The sequence below is a fragment of the Pterocles gutturalis genome, unplaced genomic scaffold (genome assembly GCF_000699245.1).
Source record: "Pterocles gutturalis isolate BGI_N339 unplaced genomic scaffold, ASM69924v1 scaffold7615, whole genome shotgun sequence".
Taxonomy (NCBI): Eukaryota; Metazoa; Chordata; class Aves; order Pterocliformes; family Pteroclidae; genus Pterocles; species Pterocles gutturalis.
The window spans coordinates 37557-55058 of record NW_010138158.1 but is presented as its reverse complement, the minus strand read 5'-3'; the positions used below and the strand labels follow the sequence as shown (position 1 = coordinate 55058).

General features: G+C 40.6%; 1 protein-coding gene across 1 annotated transcript in view; it reads right to left on the bottom strand.

Annotated features, from left to right (window-relative positions):
* Positions 1 to 12493, bottom strand: part of SMOC2 (SPARC related modular calcium binding 2) — a gene marked incomplete at both ends in the record, with an annotated part of 60596 nt that extends 48103 nt beyond the window's left edge. The window contains one exon of the mRNA XM_010082878.1: positions 12322 to 12493. Within this exon, the coding sequence (XP_010081180.1) occupies positions 12322 to 12493 (172 nt within the window). The remainder of the gene's footprint in view (positions 1 to 12321) is intronic.
* Between the last annotated feature and the right edge of the window lie 5009 nt (positions 12494 to 17502).

Below are 17502 nucleotides of genomic sequence, written 5' to 3'. Positions count from 1 at the left end.
TCCATCTAGTGGAAAAATAAGGGGCTTGAAACTGTTATTGTTTTCTGACTAGAATTCCCACTATACTTTATTTCTCTCCCTAGCTTAAGTATTTATAAGGGAGTCAACAAGCATAAGCCGGAATCTGGTATATGACCTGGTGAAAAGATTGTTTGGTTCTAAGACCTGTTAAAAATCTGGCTGAAACGAAGCCTTATTTGCCTCAGACAATGGGGAAAACTAATTTTGCAGATATCTATGCCCAGCTGACTCGGCGAGACTTTATCCTCTCAACTCCAAGTAGGTGGGCTTTTACATCCCAGAAAATTGCTGAGCAAAAAAATGCCCCTGGCACAGAAACTGAGCATGAAAATGCATGAGTTTACCTTAAATTATCTCACTTGGACTTTATTAGCTGTCAAACTGGGCTGGTAAAGGGCTTGATGCATTTTAGCACAGTTCGTTGGCCAGTGTGTTGATTGTACCACTAGGACTTAGCACCGGGAGTGCAAAGGCAGCTAGAGGTTTAAGAAGACAAATAGACATATAGTGAAGACAAAATGGATGCATGGGAGTGGACAGAAATACAAAAAATTGAGGAGATTACAGAGTTGTAGCTGTTTGGGCAGATCTTTCTGAATTGCCCTGGAGACAATACTGGCTTCTGGAGACTGTGCCTTCGGGAAGGCACAGGTGAAATATAAAGTTATCTTAATTCTGTGCTAAGCTTCTATATGCAACAGGGAAGACGTGAGCCAGCAGTGTGCCAAGACGGCCAAGAAGGCCAACAGCATCCTGGCCTGCATCAGCAATAGTGTGGCCAGCAGGACTAGGGCAGGGATTGTGCCCCTGGACTCAGCACTGGTGAGGCCGCACCTTGAATCCTGGGGTCAGTGTTGGGCCCCTCACCACAAGAAGGACATTGAGGGGCTGGAGCAGGTCCAGAGAAGGGCAACGAAGCTGGGGAAGGGTCTGGAGCACAGGGCTGACAAGGAGCGGCTGAGGGAGCTGGGGGGGTTTAGTCTGGAGAAGAGGAGGCTGAGAGGAGACCTCATCACTCTCTACAACTGCCTGAAAGGAGGGTGCAGTGAGGTGGGTGCTGGGGTCTGCTCTAAAGTAACAAGTGATGGGACAAGAGGAAATGGCCTCAAGTTGCGCCAAGGGAGGTTTAGGCTGGATATTAGAAAAAATTTCTTCACTGCAAGAGTGATCAGGCATTGGAACAGGCTGCCCAGGGCAGTGGTGGAGTCACCATCCCTGGAGGTGTTCAAGAAACATGTAGATCTGGTGCTCAGGGACATGGGTTAGTGGGTTGGGTGGTGTTGGATTGATGGTTGGACTTGATGATCTTTGAGGTCTTTTCCAACCTTAATGATTCTATGATTCTATGATTCTTTCACCTATGAAGTGATGTGGCACCAGTACACTGCTGCAGGATTCAGAACCAGATTCTGTCATGCATGACACCTGGGAGCACGGGACTTCCTGTTATAGCACCAAAGTTGACAGGAAATTGCAGTACCCAAGGAAATTCTGGAAACAGAATGGGCCTCACAAGCAGCACAAGACTGACTTGGAACTAATGTAGTTTTTATGCCTTATTTCCATCAGTACAGCACTGAAAACACTGAGCTTTGGGGAAAAAATAAGTTAAAAAAAAAAAAAGAAAACATCCATCAACTTTAACTCTGCTGGCTAATCCTTGAATAATATATCACACAGAGAGAAGTTTATTACTGCAAAGTAGAAGTTTATCTTTAAAACAATGACACAAACTCATCAAGGGTGTAAACACCATCTCTAAAGTGACATTGAATACAATTGAATTTATAGCAACTTCGGGGTTTCACAGGGAGATCTAACCCAGATTCTCTCATGGAAAATAAACAGCTTGCCAAAAGGACAGATAAATCTCCTGCAAAGATTTTGATTTAGTTCATCTGACATTTCTTGGTTTGCTATACATCTCAGTAAGAATAAAAGTACCTTTCCCAGTCCCAATACACTGAGCAGACTTAGCTTGCTTTCACAGAGATTACTGTGTGTGACATGGGCTTGTTATGTACTTATGCATAAAATGCACTTCACAGTTTATTTAGTTATTTTATTATAGATAGAACATCCTGCTGGACAGATCAGAAACATTTACCACTTTGTTAAAACTACTTATAAAGTTGTTAAACTTAATCTTTTGAAGAAAAAGTTCCCTTGAGGGCTTTCCACAGAGACTTAGCTGTCCTTATGCTAAAGAGGAAGCTCTTCTACAGTCACATCGATGTGAACAAGCAGACCTAGTACAGACATACACACTCCAAATACCTCCCACTGTTTTTCTGTAACTCCCCCTTACTGTGTCTCCATTATGCCAGAATATCTATATATACTTACTTGCCCCTAAATTTAGAAATATGCAGTGCATCAAGTTGTATAAAGTTAGCTATCCACCTGAACCAGAATTTTCTTCTACTTCTGTGCTTCTTTCCCACTGCTGCACCCTTTTGCTAACTGGTAATGACATGATAAAAGTCAAATGTCCTTAATTTGCAGTTAATTTAGCACAAAAATGTTTTATTCAGAGCACAAGACATAATTCGGTTTATATAGCATAAACTACTCATAACAGGAAAATTTTCTGTGATATTTGCCCTGGGTCAATGTATGTTCCTAAGGTCTGACCATGTCTACCAACAAAGCACATAAATACCTGTAGCCTCTAGTGATAGGAAACACACAGCGAGCTATATGTCCTCAAAGTTACAATTTCAAAGATGCAGAGATTATCAGCCTCTTGGGTTGGAAAAGACGTCAGCCCAGACATTTAGCCTGACGAGGGCTGGCCAACTCTCACTATTTATTTTTGTTGCTGCATTCAAACAAAACAGCAGAGCAATCTTAGCCTAAGCTCTCCTCTATTGGCATCTAACAGAGGTAGGCAGTGTGGAGTTTCTTTGTTGTTTTATTTATTTTTTTACATTTTGCAACCACCCAGCAATTTAGATAGCTAAGCTTTAAGATAAAATAGGGAATGCTGTGCTGCATTCCTTCTTGGCACACTAGTATTTCTCTCGATTTGCTAACAGTCATATTTGGAGAGATATAGTCTGACTAGAACTGAATCCAATATTTGCAAGAAAAACTAAACCTGCATCTTTCTGATTTTTCACATACCAAAGGCCAGACTAGGCTTTCTGAGCAGAACTGAGATTTGATATATAGTTTGGAGGAGTCTAATATGGGCCAATTTATAATTCTTGCACTGAAAAACTGAGAAGGCTGGCAACTCTTTGTGGTTCCTGGTCTCCAGTGCAGCATTTATTGCTTTAATGCTACTAGTTTGTATTTCACTTGCTTTAAGATGTTCACTTCACATGAAACCTGAAATTTAAATTGAAAATACATGAGCAAAAATGAAAACTCCACAAAACAAACAAACAAAAAAATTACTTCATACAATTACAGTAGTCTATGTTTTATTCTAAAAAGATACCTTTTTTATGCCCAAAAATAGGGCTCTTGTATGCCATGCATCTGTGCAGTCTGGCTTTGGCAAAGTCTGCTTGGAGAAATACTGTCAAGTAACTACAGTATTTTAAAAAGAGATAAATTCCATCTCCAGCAAATTGTGGATACTATTTCAGTGTTACCTTGCCCTGTGTTCCATGTACCTGTAGACACATTTAAAGGATATTCTACAAAAATATTCCAAACTTAATGAAAAATTTATCCACTCCTATTAAATACCTACTAGAAAGTACAATCAGAAGCCAACTCCTCTTGCTATCTGTGACTACTTAAATTACAACTTCTGTACGTAGATACCGTTCCTTCACCAAGACATTGAATATTTTGTTTCTCAAATTAACACTTTTACTACAGTGGCTTGCCACATAACAGCCTGACACATAACATAAATGAAGACTCAAAAACAAAACGAGGTTAGTGCTGAACAGTGTTTGTATCAGGATTGCCAGCATTACAGTCTGGAAACTTGCAGTCACCCTACAGATTAAAGGCAGTGTCTACAAAAGTCAAGAGAGCTCCTAGTTAAAAGTATTTTAAGGTAAACATCTGCCCTATAATCAATTTTTTTCTCAGAAGGTTTCTTTTCAAAAAAATTCAAACTGATACCACTTCTCAATATGTTCTCATTTTAATAGAATTTTGACAAATAATTTTAAAAATCCTGCATCCCTCTTTTTTTTTTTTTTCTTTTTCCTCAAAAAAGAAAGGGAAAAAAAAAAAGAAAAGGGAAAGGAGAAAAGGGAGAGGTGAGGACAAGTAAAAACTGTTCTGCTTTCAATCTGCAGGCTGTGTAAGCTCTCAGTGTGTGTTAGGATTATTTTACAGACTGACACCTTGGTCCAGCCCCACTTTCACCCATTTCCGTTAGGAAAAGAACCAAACTTACTAACTATGTCTTTCTCTCTCCAAACGAACCATCTCGGGAGCATGCGCTACCTCCCAAATGCAGCCACAGGGCTGTCTCCCAGGCAGCAGGTGGACTGGCCAAGGCGATGTCCCCGCCCTAAGGGACACACTGACCTAAGGGACATCCTCAGGCACCAAGAGCACACATCCAGCTCACACCTGGCTCACAGGCAAACCTGAGCTCGAGGACAGCCTCCATGGGAATACAGGATAAGGTGTTTACTCAGGAACCAAGTCCAGCATTTACAACTCAAGTTTTTAGCTAAGAGTCAACAGCAATGTTTCCCCAAGGGATGTTTAGATGCATGTATTATGGGACAAAGATTAATTTATGAGAACAAAAAAACTACTGCCCAACAATGTCCACCTTTCTTTTCACAAAGGGAAAATCACATCAGCATGTTTATCCATGAACAGAAAGGTATTTAATTCATATCCTTTCAAATAATTCAAGCATGTCCTTAACTCATTCATTAACTCCTTGTATTAATAATTCAAATCAGTGAAACTTCTCTCTTGCTGAAAACCCCATTTTACTGAAACCAATGCAGAATGTTTCCCTCTTTAAGGAAAGTAGATAGCAAATAGGGAAATACCTCTTTATGGGAAATGCCACTCATATTTTGATGTGCTTCAGTTCTTTATGTGGATCACGAGAATGAAGATAGTACCTTTTGTTATGTCTATGATAGACCATAAAAGAATGGCATTTGTAAACAGCCAGGCTCTTTAAGATACCATAAATTAATTAAGCTAAACACAAGCTATCTAGGGTTTCCAACAGAGAAAGAAGATCTACATAGTTATAGAATAACATAGAATAATTCTCCTTGGTGTGCTCACAAAGCAGCAAGGTCCTGCTGGGGCCACCTCTGCAGATACTGAATCTATGCTTTGCGTGCCAGCCAGACTAAATGCCAAGCTTCATGACTTAAATATCACTCTCTGTAAAGCTACTTACATTGTCATTTTGACTATGGATCGCTCTGAGATGTGTCCCAAGCCCAGTTTAACAGGTCACTCTAAACCCAGGTTGCTGATACGTGCTGACAGTGAAGCAGAGAAATGTGATGCTAGTTGGCGGTTGAAATTTTATAGTGATCAACAATTTGTATCAAACCACTTTCTTCACTGCAAGAGTGCTCAGGCATTGGAAGAGGCTTCCCAGGGAAGTGGTGGAGTCACCATCCCTGGAGGGGTTCAAGAAACGTGTAGATGTGGTGCTCAGGGACATGGGTTAGTGGGTTGGGTGGTGTTGGGTTGACAGTTGGACTTGATGATCCTTGAGGCCTTTTCCAACCTTAATGATTCTATGATTCTAGCCATTGAAGAAGTATTATTTTAGTGAACTATTGGTAGAGAAGCCACAAAATCCAAGCAACTCAGATGGGATGTTTCAAGAGCTCTTATGTTAGGGCAGAGGTACGCTAACAGGACTGTACTTGTAAACTCGTTTTCCATTGATCACAATGTCAGAATGTCAAATATTATTACTGGGCCAGTTGCTTAAAACATTCAGAATATTAGTCTCCAATGGCCCAAATATGGGCCTGGTACATTCACTTAAACTGCGAAAGGGAACAAATATTTTTACTGGTATTAAGAATCATAGAATCATAGAAAGGTTTGGGTTGGAAAGAACCTTAAAGATCATCCAGTTCCAACCCCCCTGCCGTGGGCAGGGACACCTCCCACTAGCCCAGGTTGCTCAAAGCCTCATCCAGCCTGGCCTTGAACCCCTCCAGGGATGGGGCATCCACAGCTTCTCTGGGCAACCTGGGACACTGCCTCACCACCCTCACAGTGAAAAATTTCTTCCTAATGTCTAGTCTAAATCTACCCTCTTTCACCTTGTAACCGTTGCCCCTTGTCCTCTCACTACACCCCCTGATGAAGAGTGCCTCCCCATCTCTCCTGTAGCCCCCTTTCAGCACTGGAAGCTGCTATTAAGTCTCCTCGGATCCTTCTTTTCTCCAGGCTGAACAACCCCAACTCTCTCAGCTTATCCTCATAGGGGAGGTGCTCCAGCCCTCTGACCAATTTCCTGTCTCTCCTCTGGCAACAGGTCCAGGTCTTTTTTATGTTGGGGGCCCCACATCTGAACACAATACTCCAGGTGGGGTTAAAGAACAAGAAAACAAGAAAAAAATAAAGAAGAAAAAAAAGAAGAAAAAAAGTATTTCTGAGTGTCCTGCAATGCTTGGACACAACTCTCAGGGCAAACTTTAGTTAAACCAACAGGAGGTCCTCTTAGCTACCTTTAAGTGGGACACCTCCATGGGAAGTAGAGGCTTTGTAGTTCAGGTGAATCATTCCCAGTAGCCACAGGCATCCAAAATGCAGCCACAGGCACTGCACAAACTGTTCAGCTTCCTCCTGACAAGTTGCCTGAATGTCAGCAAACATTCATATAAAGAGCTTAAATGCTTAAATAAAGTTCAAACTACCCCAGATGAACCCCAGAACCACCTGTTCTAATTCACCCTTACACCATTAGCAAAGCTGCAAATCGAACTGCTGCTGGCCACTATCACCTGTTTGCTTGATGGTCCATTAGAGAGAAAAACTGTGCTCCCTCCACTAGACACTCCCGTCAGAGATGTTGCTTGCTTTAACAAGATGAAATCAGCTAGCAGACGTTCTACACTTGAGACTTGAAGTTGCTGAGACAGGAGATGAAAAGCTGACCAACAGGATCTCTAAAAAACTCCATTGATCCTGTAGCAAAATCTTTCACTAACCTAGCTAGGACTAAAGCTTGTTGTCGTGTTAAAAAAAAACAAAACAAAACAAAACAAAAAAAAAAAAAACAAAACCCACCACATTTTCATTGAAAAAAAGTTTTAATCCCACTTGCCTTCACCCAGCATCTTCATTTCAGGCTTAAAAGTTAATACATAGAATCATGGAAACATAGAATCATTAAGGTTGGAAAAGACCTCAAGGATCATCAAGTCCAACTGTCAACCCACACCACCTAACCCACTAACCCATGTCCCGAAGCACCACATCTACAGGTTTCTTGAACCCCTCCAGGGATGGTGACTCCACCACTTCCCTGGGCAGCCTGTTCCAATGCCTGATCACTCTTGCAGTGAAGAAATTTTTTCTAATATCTAGCCTAAACATTTTTCTTACTGTCACAGAAAACTATTTGAAAAGCCTAAAATTATATGAAAACTGCTGCAGGAAAGATATGAATTCACATTTTCAAAGATCATGGGAAAAAAATTATTCAGTAGTGGGGAATAAACAAGGTAGCAAACCTGATAGAAAAATTCTATTGATTTTAGCATAGTGGAAACTCATAGGAGTTTGCAGCAATGAGCTGAAGCATCCACTTTTTTTTTTTTTTTTGTATTTGTAATGCAAAATTTTCATGAGAATAGAAAATTTGAATATTCTTTGTACAATGCCATTCTACAGTTAAAGACTAAAATTTACAGAATAATAATGAACATTTATAGGACAAAAAACACCCCAAAAAACCCCACCCCAACAAAACAGACTTCTTCATACAGGATATCCAAGATGCTCCATGAAAAAAAAAAAACTAATTAGTTTTAGGTAGTCTCATCTATCCTAATTCGTAACAGACATTCAGGCTTATAAGCTAAAGAATGAGATCTTGACTCAACAATGCCACTCCCATTTCTGATGGGGAAGATGCTTATGTCTTCTGCATTTCATCTTCCATACGAGCACAGCCTTTTGGAGTAACCTATAGAGCAGTTGTGGTCAACGGCTCTATGTCTGGATGGAGACCAGTCACAAGTGGTGTCCCTCAAGGGTCTGTCTTGGGACCGGTGCTCTTCAACATCTTTATCAATGACACAGATGAGGGAATCGAGTGCACCCTCAGTAAATTTGCAGAGGACACCAAGCTGAGTGGTGCAGTTGATACAAGAGAGGGAAGGGATGCCATCCAGAGGACCTGGACAGGGCCACAAGGATGATCAGAGGGCTGGAGCACCTCTCCTATGAGGAAAGGTTGAGGGAACTGGGCTTGTTCAGCTTGGAGAAGAGAAGGCTCCGGGGAGACTTCATAGCGGCCTTCCAGTACTTGAAGGGAGCCTATAAACAGGAGGGGGAGCGACTATTTACAGGGGTTGATAGCAACAGGATGAGGGAGAATGGTTTTAAACTAAGAGAGGGGAGATTTAGGTTGGATATTAGGCAGAAATTTTTCACTGTGAGGGTGGTGAGGCACTGAACAGGTTGCACAGAGAAGTGGTAGATGCCCCATCCCTGGAGGGGTTCAAGGCCAGGCTGGATGAGGCCCTGGACAGGCTGCCCTAGTGGCTGGCAACCCTGCCCACAGCAGGGGGGTTGAAACTGGATGATCTTTAAGGTCCTTTTCAACCCAGGCCATACCATGTTCCAAATCATGTAAAATCCCTATTAAATGTAAAACTGTAGCTACTCGTCCTACAGGAGACTGCAGTGCTGAGGAACACTCCCTGGCATCTGCATCATTCAGGGATATAAATTATCACCCAGGTGGTGTTGGGATGATGGTTGGACTTGATGATCCTTGAGGTCTTTTTCCAACCTTAATGATTCTATGAAATATATTTTTATTTATTAGGTTCATAGCCTTGTTGCACAGTAAATGCCTGTGTCAACCAAGTGGCAAATCTCCAGAACTTCAGAGTTTAGATTTTGTTTGCAAAAGTATCCAAAAATTTGGATGTTTGTCTACAGTGTAGATTATTTGGGACCTCTGAAATTTTACAAGATTGAAACTTCTTATAGCATTTCCAAGCTTAACAATGGATTCCAGCACTGCCTGGAAGTGGACTAAAAAACAAACAAACAAACAAACAAACAAACAAACAAAAACCAAAAAAAACTTACAAAAAAAGATAAATGTACTAAAGTTTTGTAAGGTCTTCCAAAAAGCCCACTATCAGGACAGTCTCTTGATGCTTGTTTTGTCAAAGATGAGTTGTTTTTCAGAACTAAGGGGAAGGTTCAGGGTTCATTCATTTTTAGGTTTGTTTAAGCTGTTCCAGCCCATGCTACAGCCATCAAGAACTAGGACAGGAGTGAGAAAAAAGAAAAAGGTATAAATTCTGCCACTGTTTTCTGTCATTTAGATTTAAGATCATTTGCAATACTAAAGAATTATCTGAGCTGACCATCGTTGCTGTGAATGAACTCTGAATTAAGAAAAGTAAGCAAGAATATTTAAAGCAAACTATCCCTTTGTAATTTTAAATAATCAAAAGCAAGCAGAGCTGACAAATGTTGAGAATAGGTGAAGAAGAGAAAAGATAGTCAATCTAGATTTGGCTTTCTCAAGAAAAAAGACACAGAGAAAGCAGGCATCAGTCTGGTGGCTCAAATTCCCTTATGGATGTAAAAATAAATCACAGCTCTGAATGAATTAACCAGAAACGATGGACACAAAATTATTCCAAAAGGTTGTGGACATAAACTGTCAAGGTGTTAAGATTTCTAGTGAATAGACTGAACCGAACAAAAAGCTGGTCACAATGTTTTCAATTAATTAAAATGGTATGTGGAAGGATTTCTTTTTCGGACGAGATTTTTTTGGGGTAAACAGAGATTTTTACCTGAGAAGAAGACAGCAGGAGGCAGATGCAGTCTTAAGACTGCCTTTTCTGATCAATGATGGATTAATATCAGGCAGAGATTTAAAGCTGTGAATCCTGGACCAGGGATCATCTCTCTTCTCCCTTCACAAATTCCACATCCAAACGTGCACGTTTCTTTCACCTTTTTTGCATTAACAACCTCAAAACTTGCTTCAAAACCAATGCTCTGATGTGGTTTATTTTCCCTGGTTTTTTTAGGGGGACAGATGAACACTTCCAAGAGGATTCGCTTTCATTCCAACACAGAATAAAAACAAATTCTGAAACCTTGAAAGCTGGGCTGAAATGGAACCACCACTTTTTGGTTAGCCCTGCTAAACCAACCCTCTGCTCTTTGGTCAAGCGTCACCTGCAACAACAAATTTCACCAACCAAAAGCAACAGCTCAAAAGAGGCCTTAACCTGAGGACTTTCTCAGCTCTTTCAGAAGAACGTTTGATGGGACTATCAAAAGTAGCTCTAGCACTGCTAAAACTGAAACTGCAGCTAGGCCATCAAACCATCTTTTTCTCCTCTAAAACTTGTTTTTACAGCTTGAAATATTGCTGATGATTTCAGTCATGGGTAAGAACCAAGACACTGGTCACTTCAAAATTTAAGGCTGCTTTGATTGTATAAGAAATACTATGAAAATGTAAAATTAAAAGAGCACTAGTGTCTTGCTGATATTGACCAAGTATATTATTGGCAATCCTGTCTACTGCCAATCAAAGGAAAAAATATTTAAACATTAGATTGATGTTTGCATTTATTTAATTGAAAGATTAAAAGCATCTGATTGATGAGGGCATGATGAGTACTTGCTATTAGCAATACTTAAGCTGCCTAAAATGTCTAATTCCATGTCTACAGTTGTACTGACACACTACTCATTAATAAATAAAAAGCAAATAAGCACTTCTCCAAATAGTAGTTGCTGACTGCTGAAAAATTTGCCAGCATTGCTAGGCACACCTTCAGCCTTTCATTGCATCTTGAGGGAAACAATTTCTTGCATATGGCATCAGCAATAAGAGGAAAAAACAATTTAGAAAATCATTCTGTAAAACTAACTTCCATAAAAGTGTATAATGCTGTAATGTATAAAATGAACAAACGCAAAGTGCTCAATAATACTCTATGTTGTTCATGAGTGTAACAAAAGCTTTGGCTCAGGTAGCTTCATTATGTTATCCTTGTTCACAAAAGTAAATAAATCCATCAGCTAATACAATGGCTTATTATTAAAGGGCTGAAGAACGAGTCTAGTGTTTCATCGAGGCAGAAGATGAGACAGAATGTCTCTTTGAAGTAGTTTTGATGCTTCAGAGGTTTGCTGGAGCTAATTGAGAAGGATGATGTGGAAAATTGCCTCCTAGAGGTTGAATTGGTGTGGTCCCTGGGGTCTTCCTCTCCAGTCCCCCCCCCCCCACAACTCTCTTTTGGACAGAGAGAAGGGGAAAGTAAATCTTTATGACCACTGCCATTCTTTCATTTTAAAAAGAAGATCATTGTGTTGGGAATCACCCTACAGTTGAGTAAAGAACTGTGTTCACTAGCACCAGGCTACTCTAAAAGTGAAAAGACTTAACTGTGAATACTTTGTAAGTGTTGGAACTGAAGCGCTTGGGTTGCACGTCACACAATTTCTCTAAGCAGAGGTCAGAAGTAGAGTGGATGATGTAGGGAGGAATGGACTGTGAGGGCTCTAAGCATTACAAACCATTCCACTGAATTTCAGAATTACGTTACTTGAAAGTAAAACTGAAAGTTTTACACAACTTTCAGGTTTAAAAAAAAAAAAATCCCACAATTTCTACATACTTATGTTGGGGGATTAATTTAAAAAAAAAAAAATCAAAAGTAACTAGTTAGGTTCTTTTTTTTTCTTTTTTTTTTCCCCTCTAACTAAAGGATTGCAGTTGGGAAACTCAAGACTGAATTTAACCATCTCTAACTCAAAATATTAAACTGCAGTAAGCAAGAAACCGAAGTGAGATAACAATCTTCAGAGTTACTCTGAGCCTGATGGTGATGTCGTACTTCAGAACAAGGATGTAAATTTACAATTAACTTCATATGGATTTATTGTAGTGTAAGTGGGTGTGGGAAACATATTTTTGCTGATGGATAAAGATTATTTTATCTTTATGTAGCATATTGTTATAGAATTAACAGGATGGATTTCAACCTACTTGCTTTTAGCCAGCTCTTCAAGCACAGCACTCCTAGTGTTCAATACATAGATGTTTTCAAAAACTATTTAAAGTCTATTATTTTTCATTACAGTCAAGAGGAACTTTGATTTGCTCACCTTTGCAGTTGCCCCGGTAGGCTATTTCCAGCTGAGGGTCTTTGCATTTTGCCCGCTGAAATTCACACCGGGACAGGAAAGTTCTTCCATCAGATGCACAGAGTGACTTCTGAGGGGAACCTGCACAGTCCAGGCTGCATTCTCTGTCTTTGTCTTGGTCTACTCTCAAAAACTAGAAAAAAAAAAAATAATGCTGTAGGAATGCCATTCCCATGTGAAAACTGCTCTGTGATCTCCTTCCCCAGGGAAGACATATAAATATTGCCCAAAACTGAAAAGAAAGATTTGCCTTTTAAGCCTGTTCAAATAATAGCTGATTCATTCTATCTGGGGTTATTCAGCTGCTGTTATGAAATGGCAGTGATTGCAACACTTCTGTAACATACACAAAATCCACTATCACAATTCAGAAATCTCTGAACATCCTTCAACCATTACGAAGCTGAAAACAGTGGGTTGGAGCCTTTAGAGCAAAACCGATGATGGCAGAAACATTCTTCACAACAAAAATGAGAGAGCAACGGAAACTTGTCTATTTTATTAGCTATGCATTAAGTAGTCTACAACAACAAGCTGAAAAATCTGTTCTAAGACCTAAACAGGATTTTTAAGATCAATACTCATCTAAAATTATAATACCTCCAATAGCCTCAGTGCAAGAGGCTTGAGAAGAAACTCGGCAACATAGGAGAACCTGGTGAAGCACCTTATTAAACACAACAGATCATTTATTCTTGCAATGCCCATATTCAAAATCTGAAGACTCCTCAGCAAAACAGAAACTTCAGGTATAATTGATAGAACTATTTGTAATTGTACATATGCTTGCCTATAAGAATGTATGCCAAGATTGAAGAAAGAGATGTTATAGCTTGCACTTTTTCCACGGACACCAGTCTTACAACATGCATGATGGAGTCTCAGCTGCCATCCCAAAGTGCCCCACCATGGGTGAGCAGAAAAGACAAAACCTGAACCAGGCTGTGAGCAAAACAGTCTGGAGTAAAATAATTTTATTTAAGTAGTTGCCAACCAACAAAAACCTCAGAGTGCTCTTCTGAGCACGCTCTGAGCCCTGGCATGGGTTGCCCACTACTGCAGACCCTCTGGAGTGTCCCTGCCCCCCCATGGGTTGCCCACGGGCCACGGTCCCTGGGGACTATCCTTGTGCCAGCGTGGGCCACCTGTGGGCTGCAGTTTTTTTTTTTTTTTCTGGACAGGCAGAGGGTGGTTTGTGTCCTCCTCTCACACCGGAGAGCCCTGCAAAGCCCCTGCGACTCAGACCCTAGCAGCTCTGCCCATGGTACCACACATTCTCCCTTTATCAGAAATTCAGTCTCATCTCCTCCAGAAGACAGTGAGTGGGTACAGGCTGTCAGAAGTGATTTAGGTTGTTCTCATTACCAATTTCAACAGATGCTCCCCTTTCTAGTTCGACACGAAGGCACACTGAACCTGGTCTAGTTGTTCATCCCTCCCTCCCCGCAAGACTGCAGGCACGGCTGATGAGTTTGGCATCATCCTTGGCACTGTGAAAAGCAGAGCTGCTCACTCTGAAACCCTCTGCCAAAAAAAAAAAAAAAAAAAGAAAAAAAAAATCCATTCTGATGCTGCTGCATGCCAGCCAAAACCAAAGATAGTATTTTATCTTCAGAGTTCCTGAAAAGTGGGGACTAGCAAGAAGGTGAACTCAGTCCTCAGATTAATTTCTCTGACATTTTGCTGTTTCTGAATAAGGCCAAAATTAAGCAAAGCATATAGCTACCAGGAGATAATAATTCTCCTAAGCATTAGGAGGCACCTGAGAAAAGGTCTTCATCCAGCCGAAGCCCTGTTTTCATTGGTGCTACTTTATTGTCATAAACCTCAGGTACAGGAAATTTTGAACTTCAGATTAGAAGCTGACAGAGGAAAACTTCATGCAAAAAAAGAGGACAATGAGTGGTACTTGAGCAGGAAAAAGTAGCACAGGCTAAAAAAATCAGGAAACTTTTTGCTACATACAGTTTCCCTGCATTTTATTACACAAAAAAAAAAAAAAAATGCATAGAGAGTCATAAATCTCCACAATCTTCATACTTAAACTGTGGTCTATTTGCATTTCCTGCCACGTAATGTGAGGAAATACAGACAACATTCTGGAGAGTATTCCTGAGAATGGAGAGACCATCTCAAAGCTATCACTTTAGAATAATAGTCATGTGGTTGGATTTTGACCAGAATTTTTATGTTTTAGTGGCAAAGGGACATGAAAAGGAAAGTTTACTTTTCCCAAAGTTTTTGAGCAACTTTTCATTTTTAACAATAATTAGCTTCAGAAGCAAATTACTCACAAATTACACACAAACCCCAAACCTGGAACTTAGCTATCAAGCTCCACGTGTGGGGAAGAGATGTTCCTTCTCCCCCTCCTTTCAGTGCCATTTTGCAGATCCTGTTTTCTGACAGAAAGTAATAATTAGTTGAGCTGAGCGGGAAGGGAGAAAAACTGGTCATCTCCCTTTACCTGCAAAACAAGCAATAGTGATGACAGGCTTCCACGACTGTGACTGATCTACAAATTGTTTTGGTCCTCAGAGCCTGGCCAGGAGCCCTGATGAGTTGCAGCGCAGTTGCAGAATTCCAGTATTCCCCTTCACTGTCTCACACACCAAAGACTCTTAATACTGGTTGAAGTGTGCCCCCCTGTAGCGCCAGCAGTCCCAGTGATCTTTCATCCCCCTGTAACTGGAGTTTGGTAACACTAGAACTGTCAGAGTATGAAGCAGTAGATACCTGAAACCTTGCTTATGCTGGGGAAAATATTTTTCTACTCTGTTTTCTGCTTTATCTTTCAGCTTTGTTCTTGTCACTGGTCCCACATCTGGGCTGTGGGTGGTTAGGATACTTATTTCCTCAACCGCAAGCAAGCTGCAGTCTAAGACAAGGTTTTTCCAGTACCTCAAGAGTAGGCATTCAATGGTTTCTTTACTGTGTTATTAAATCATTTATCAAGATAACATGTCCATTAACTCGCTCACTGCTATGGCATAACATTTATCTCCTCTTTACCTTATGCTACCTACTGTTACGCAGGGATCCAGTGTCATTCCCTCTGGTCTACATCCTGCCTCCACATCACTGCTAGGGCAGAAAAGTCTTTGGACAAAACTGAGTTATGTGCACATCTGTATTTCCAATGCCCAAATCTGCGATCCCATCGCCTATACTGCAGAGCAACTCTCTTTCCACCTAAGGAAATCACAAAGTATACTCGGAGAAAAATGGCACATGGCTAGGGAGTCAACAACCGGATACACCTACAAGACAAATTCCAAGAGCAAGAGAGCAGAAGAGTTGAGACTAATGTTACAGTGTGGTGACGGGGAGTGCAAGCATCTCTCTGTATTGGAGGAAAAGCTGACAACAGACACACTGGGGCTGAGGCGTAAAGATTAGTTATTGAATCTGGCTCACAGCCTCTTAAACAGGAATGGGAAATGCTCTGCTCTTACGTTTCACAATATAGTGGACAGCTGTGGATTGTCTTTGCTCAGCGGCCACTGTGTGATTAATCTGAGAAAGGTAGGGCAGTGTTCCCCAACTCCTTTTTTTTTTTTACTTTTTTTTTATTTGAGCCAGCTTTAACTCTAAGAATGTCTACTTGCAGAGACATCCTTAGCACAAACAGGCTGCACACAGAGCATAGCTCATAACTATGTTAAACCTACTTTTACTTGCTTTAATGTAAATTTTCCTACTGCGGTTGAAACTGCTTCTTTTCTGTCTATGGAGAGAAACTCCATTCGCTTCTGTGAGATCGAGTCGGAGTCTTTGCACTAGGACAAAGAAAGACCTTCAAGTTCTTGGATTTGGACCATGTCAGAGGTTTTCAACTTTTCTTCAAATTATAGACCCCTTCAGCTTCCACTTGGACCTACATACCCTCCACTGACAGTAGGTATTTAAACATACTGACAACAGGTTTTCATTCTTTTACTTTTTGTGGGCCCCTTATGACTGATATACAGACTTTCTCTCTGATCAAGTGAAAACTGCTGTTTCAAAATCCAAAATGAAGTTCATGCCTGCTTGCAAAACAGGAGAGGAACACTTCATCTTGGGGGGGCTGAGGGCCAAAAAGGCCTGAAATACAAGCAGAAGGGAAAAGATGGATGCTAGACATCACTGTTTTGCTTGGAAAAGCCTAGTGCAGACTACAGCTTTGAAAGGCAATTTCTTTATCTTGTATCTGGTTACTGTAAGATGTTGAGTAGAACAGTCTGACTTCCTTGCTGCTGGCATGGGAGGTCTGTGAACAAACTACGGAGCAGCGCAGCCTAAAGTGGCTCCGTGCTTGGGGTTCTGTGCTGTTGAAAAACGTGCTGATTTCCAGTGATTTATATAGCCATGCTGTTTCTGTCTGAGAGCTGGTTGAAGGGCAGATGTGGAAATCTCCAGGCTAGGAATATTTTGCTCCCTCTGGGCTCATCTAAAATGGAAAAATGAGTTAGACAATAGTAATATATATGTGTATATACATATATATACACGCACATATGTATGCATGTATATATATATACACACACACATGATTGCATATATATCCACACATGCAGACTATAATATATAAAGTCATATTCCCATGTATATTTCAGACAATGATATTTAAATATCAACATGCTGTAGTCTGCCTTACAGAGCACTCTAACTAGCTAGACTGTCTTAGTTAATCTGCTTTATTAAAAGCACCACACATTTCTTCAAGATTTACTTCATCACTCTTCTGCCAAGGAATGAAGCAGAAGGTACATTTGCAGAACAAACCCCGCTCTCAACAATGCCACAGAAAAGCATTCAAACCCAGCAATAAAATGTATGGAAAACCTAAGTTCTCCTTATCCTATTCTTGAGTTATTTAGGACAGTACCAGAAGATACCTTCAAAATGACAACTCTGTATAACTGCTGTGCTTAACCTACCTTTAACGGGCTAGTTCACCTTGTGCTGTCCCACTGAACCAAAACAGTCTTTTACGACTGTCCCAGGACAAACCCAGAGCTGCTTACTTCAAATCGTGACCTCCTGCTTTGTCCAGACATGCAGGACATCATCATGAAGGTTAAACTTGCATGGAAGAATTTACACAGAAAGCTATCACATACAGGACTAATCAGATACTATTCTGGTGAGATAGAATGT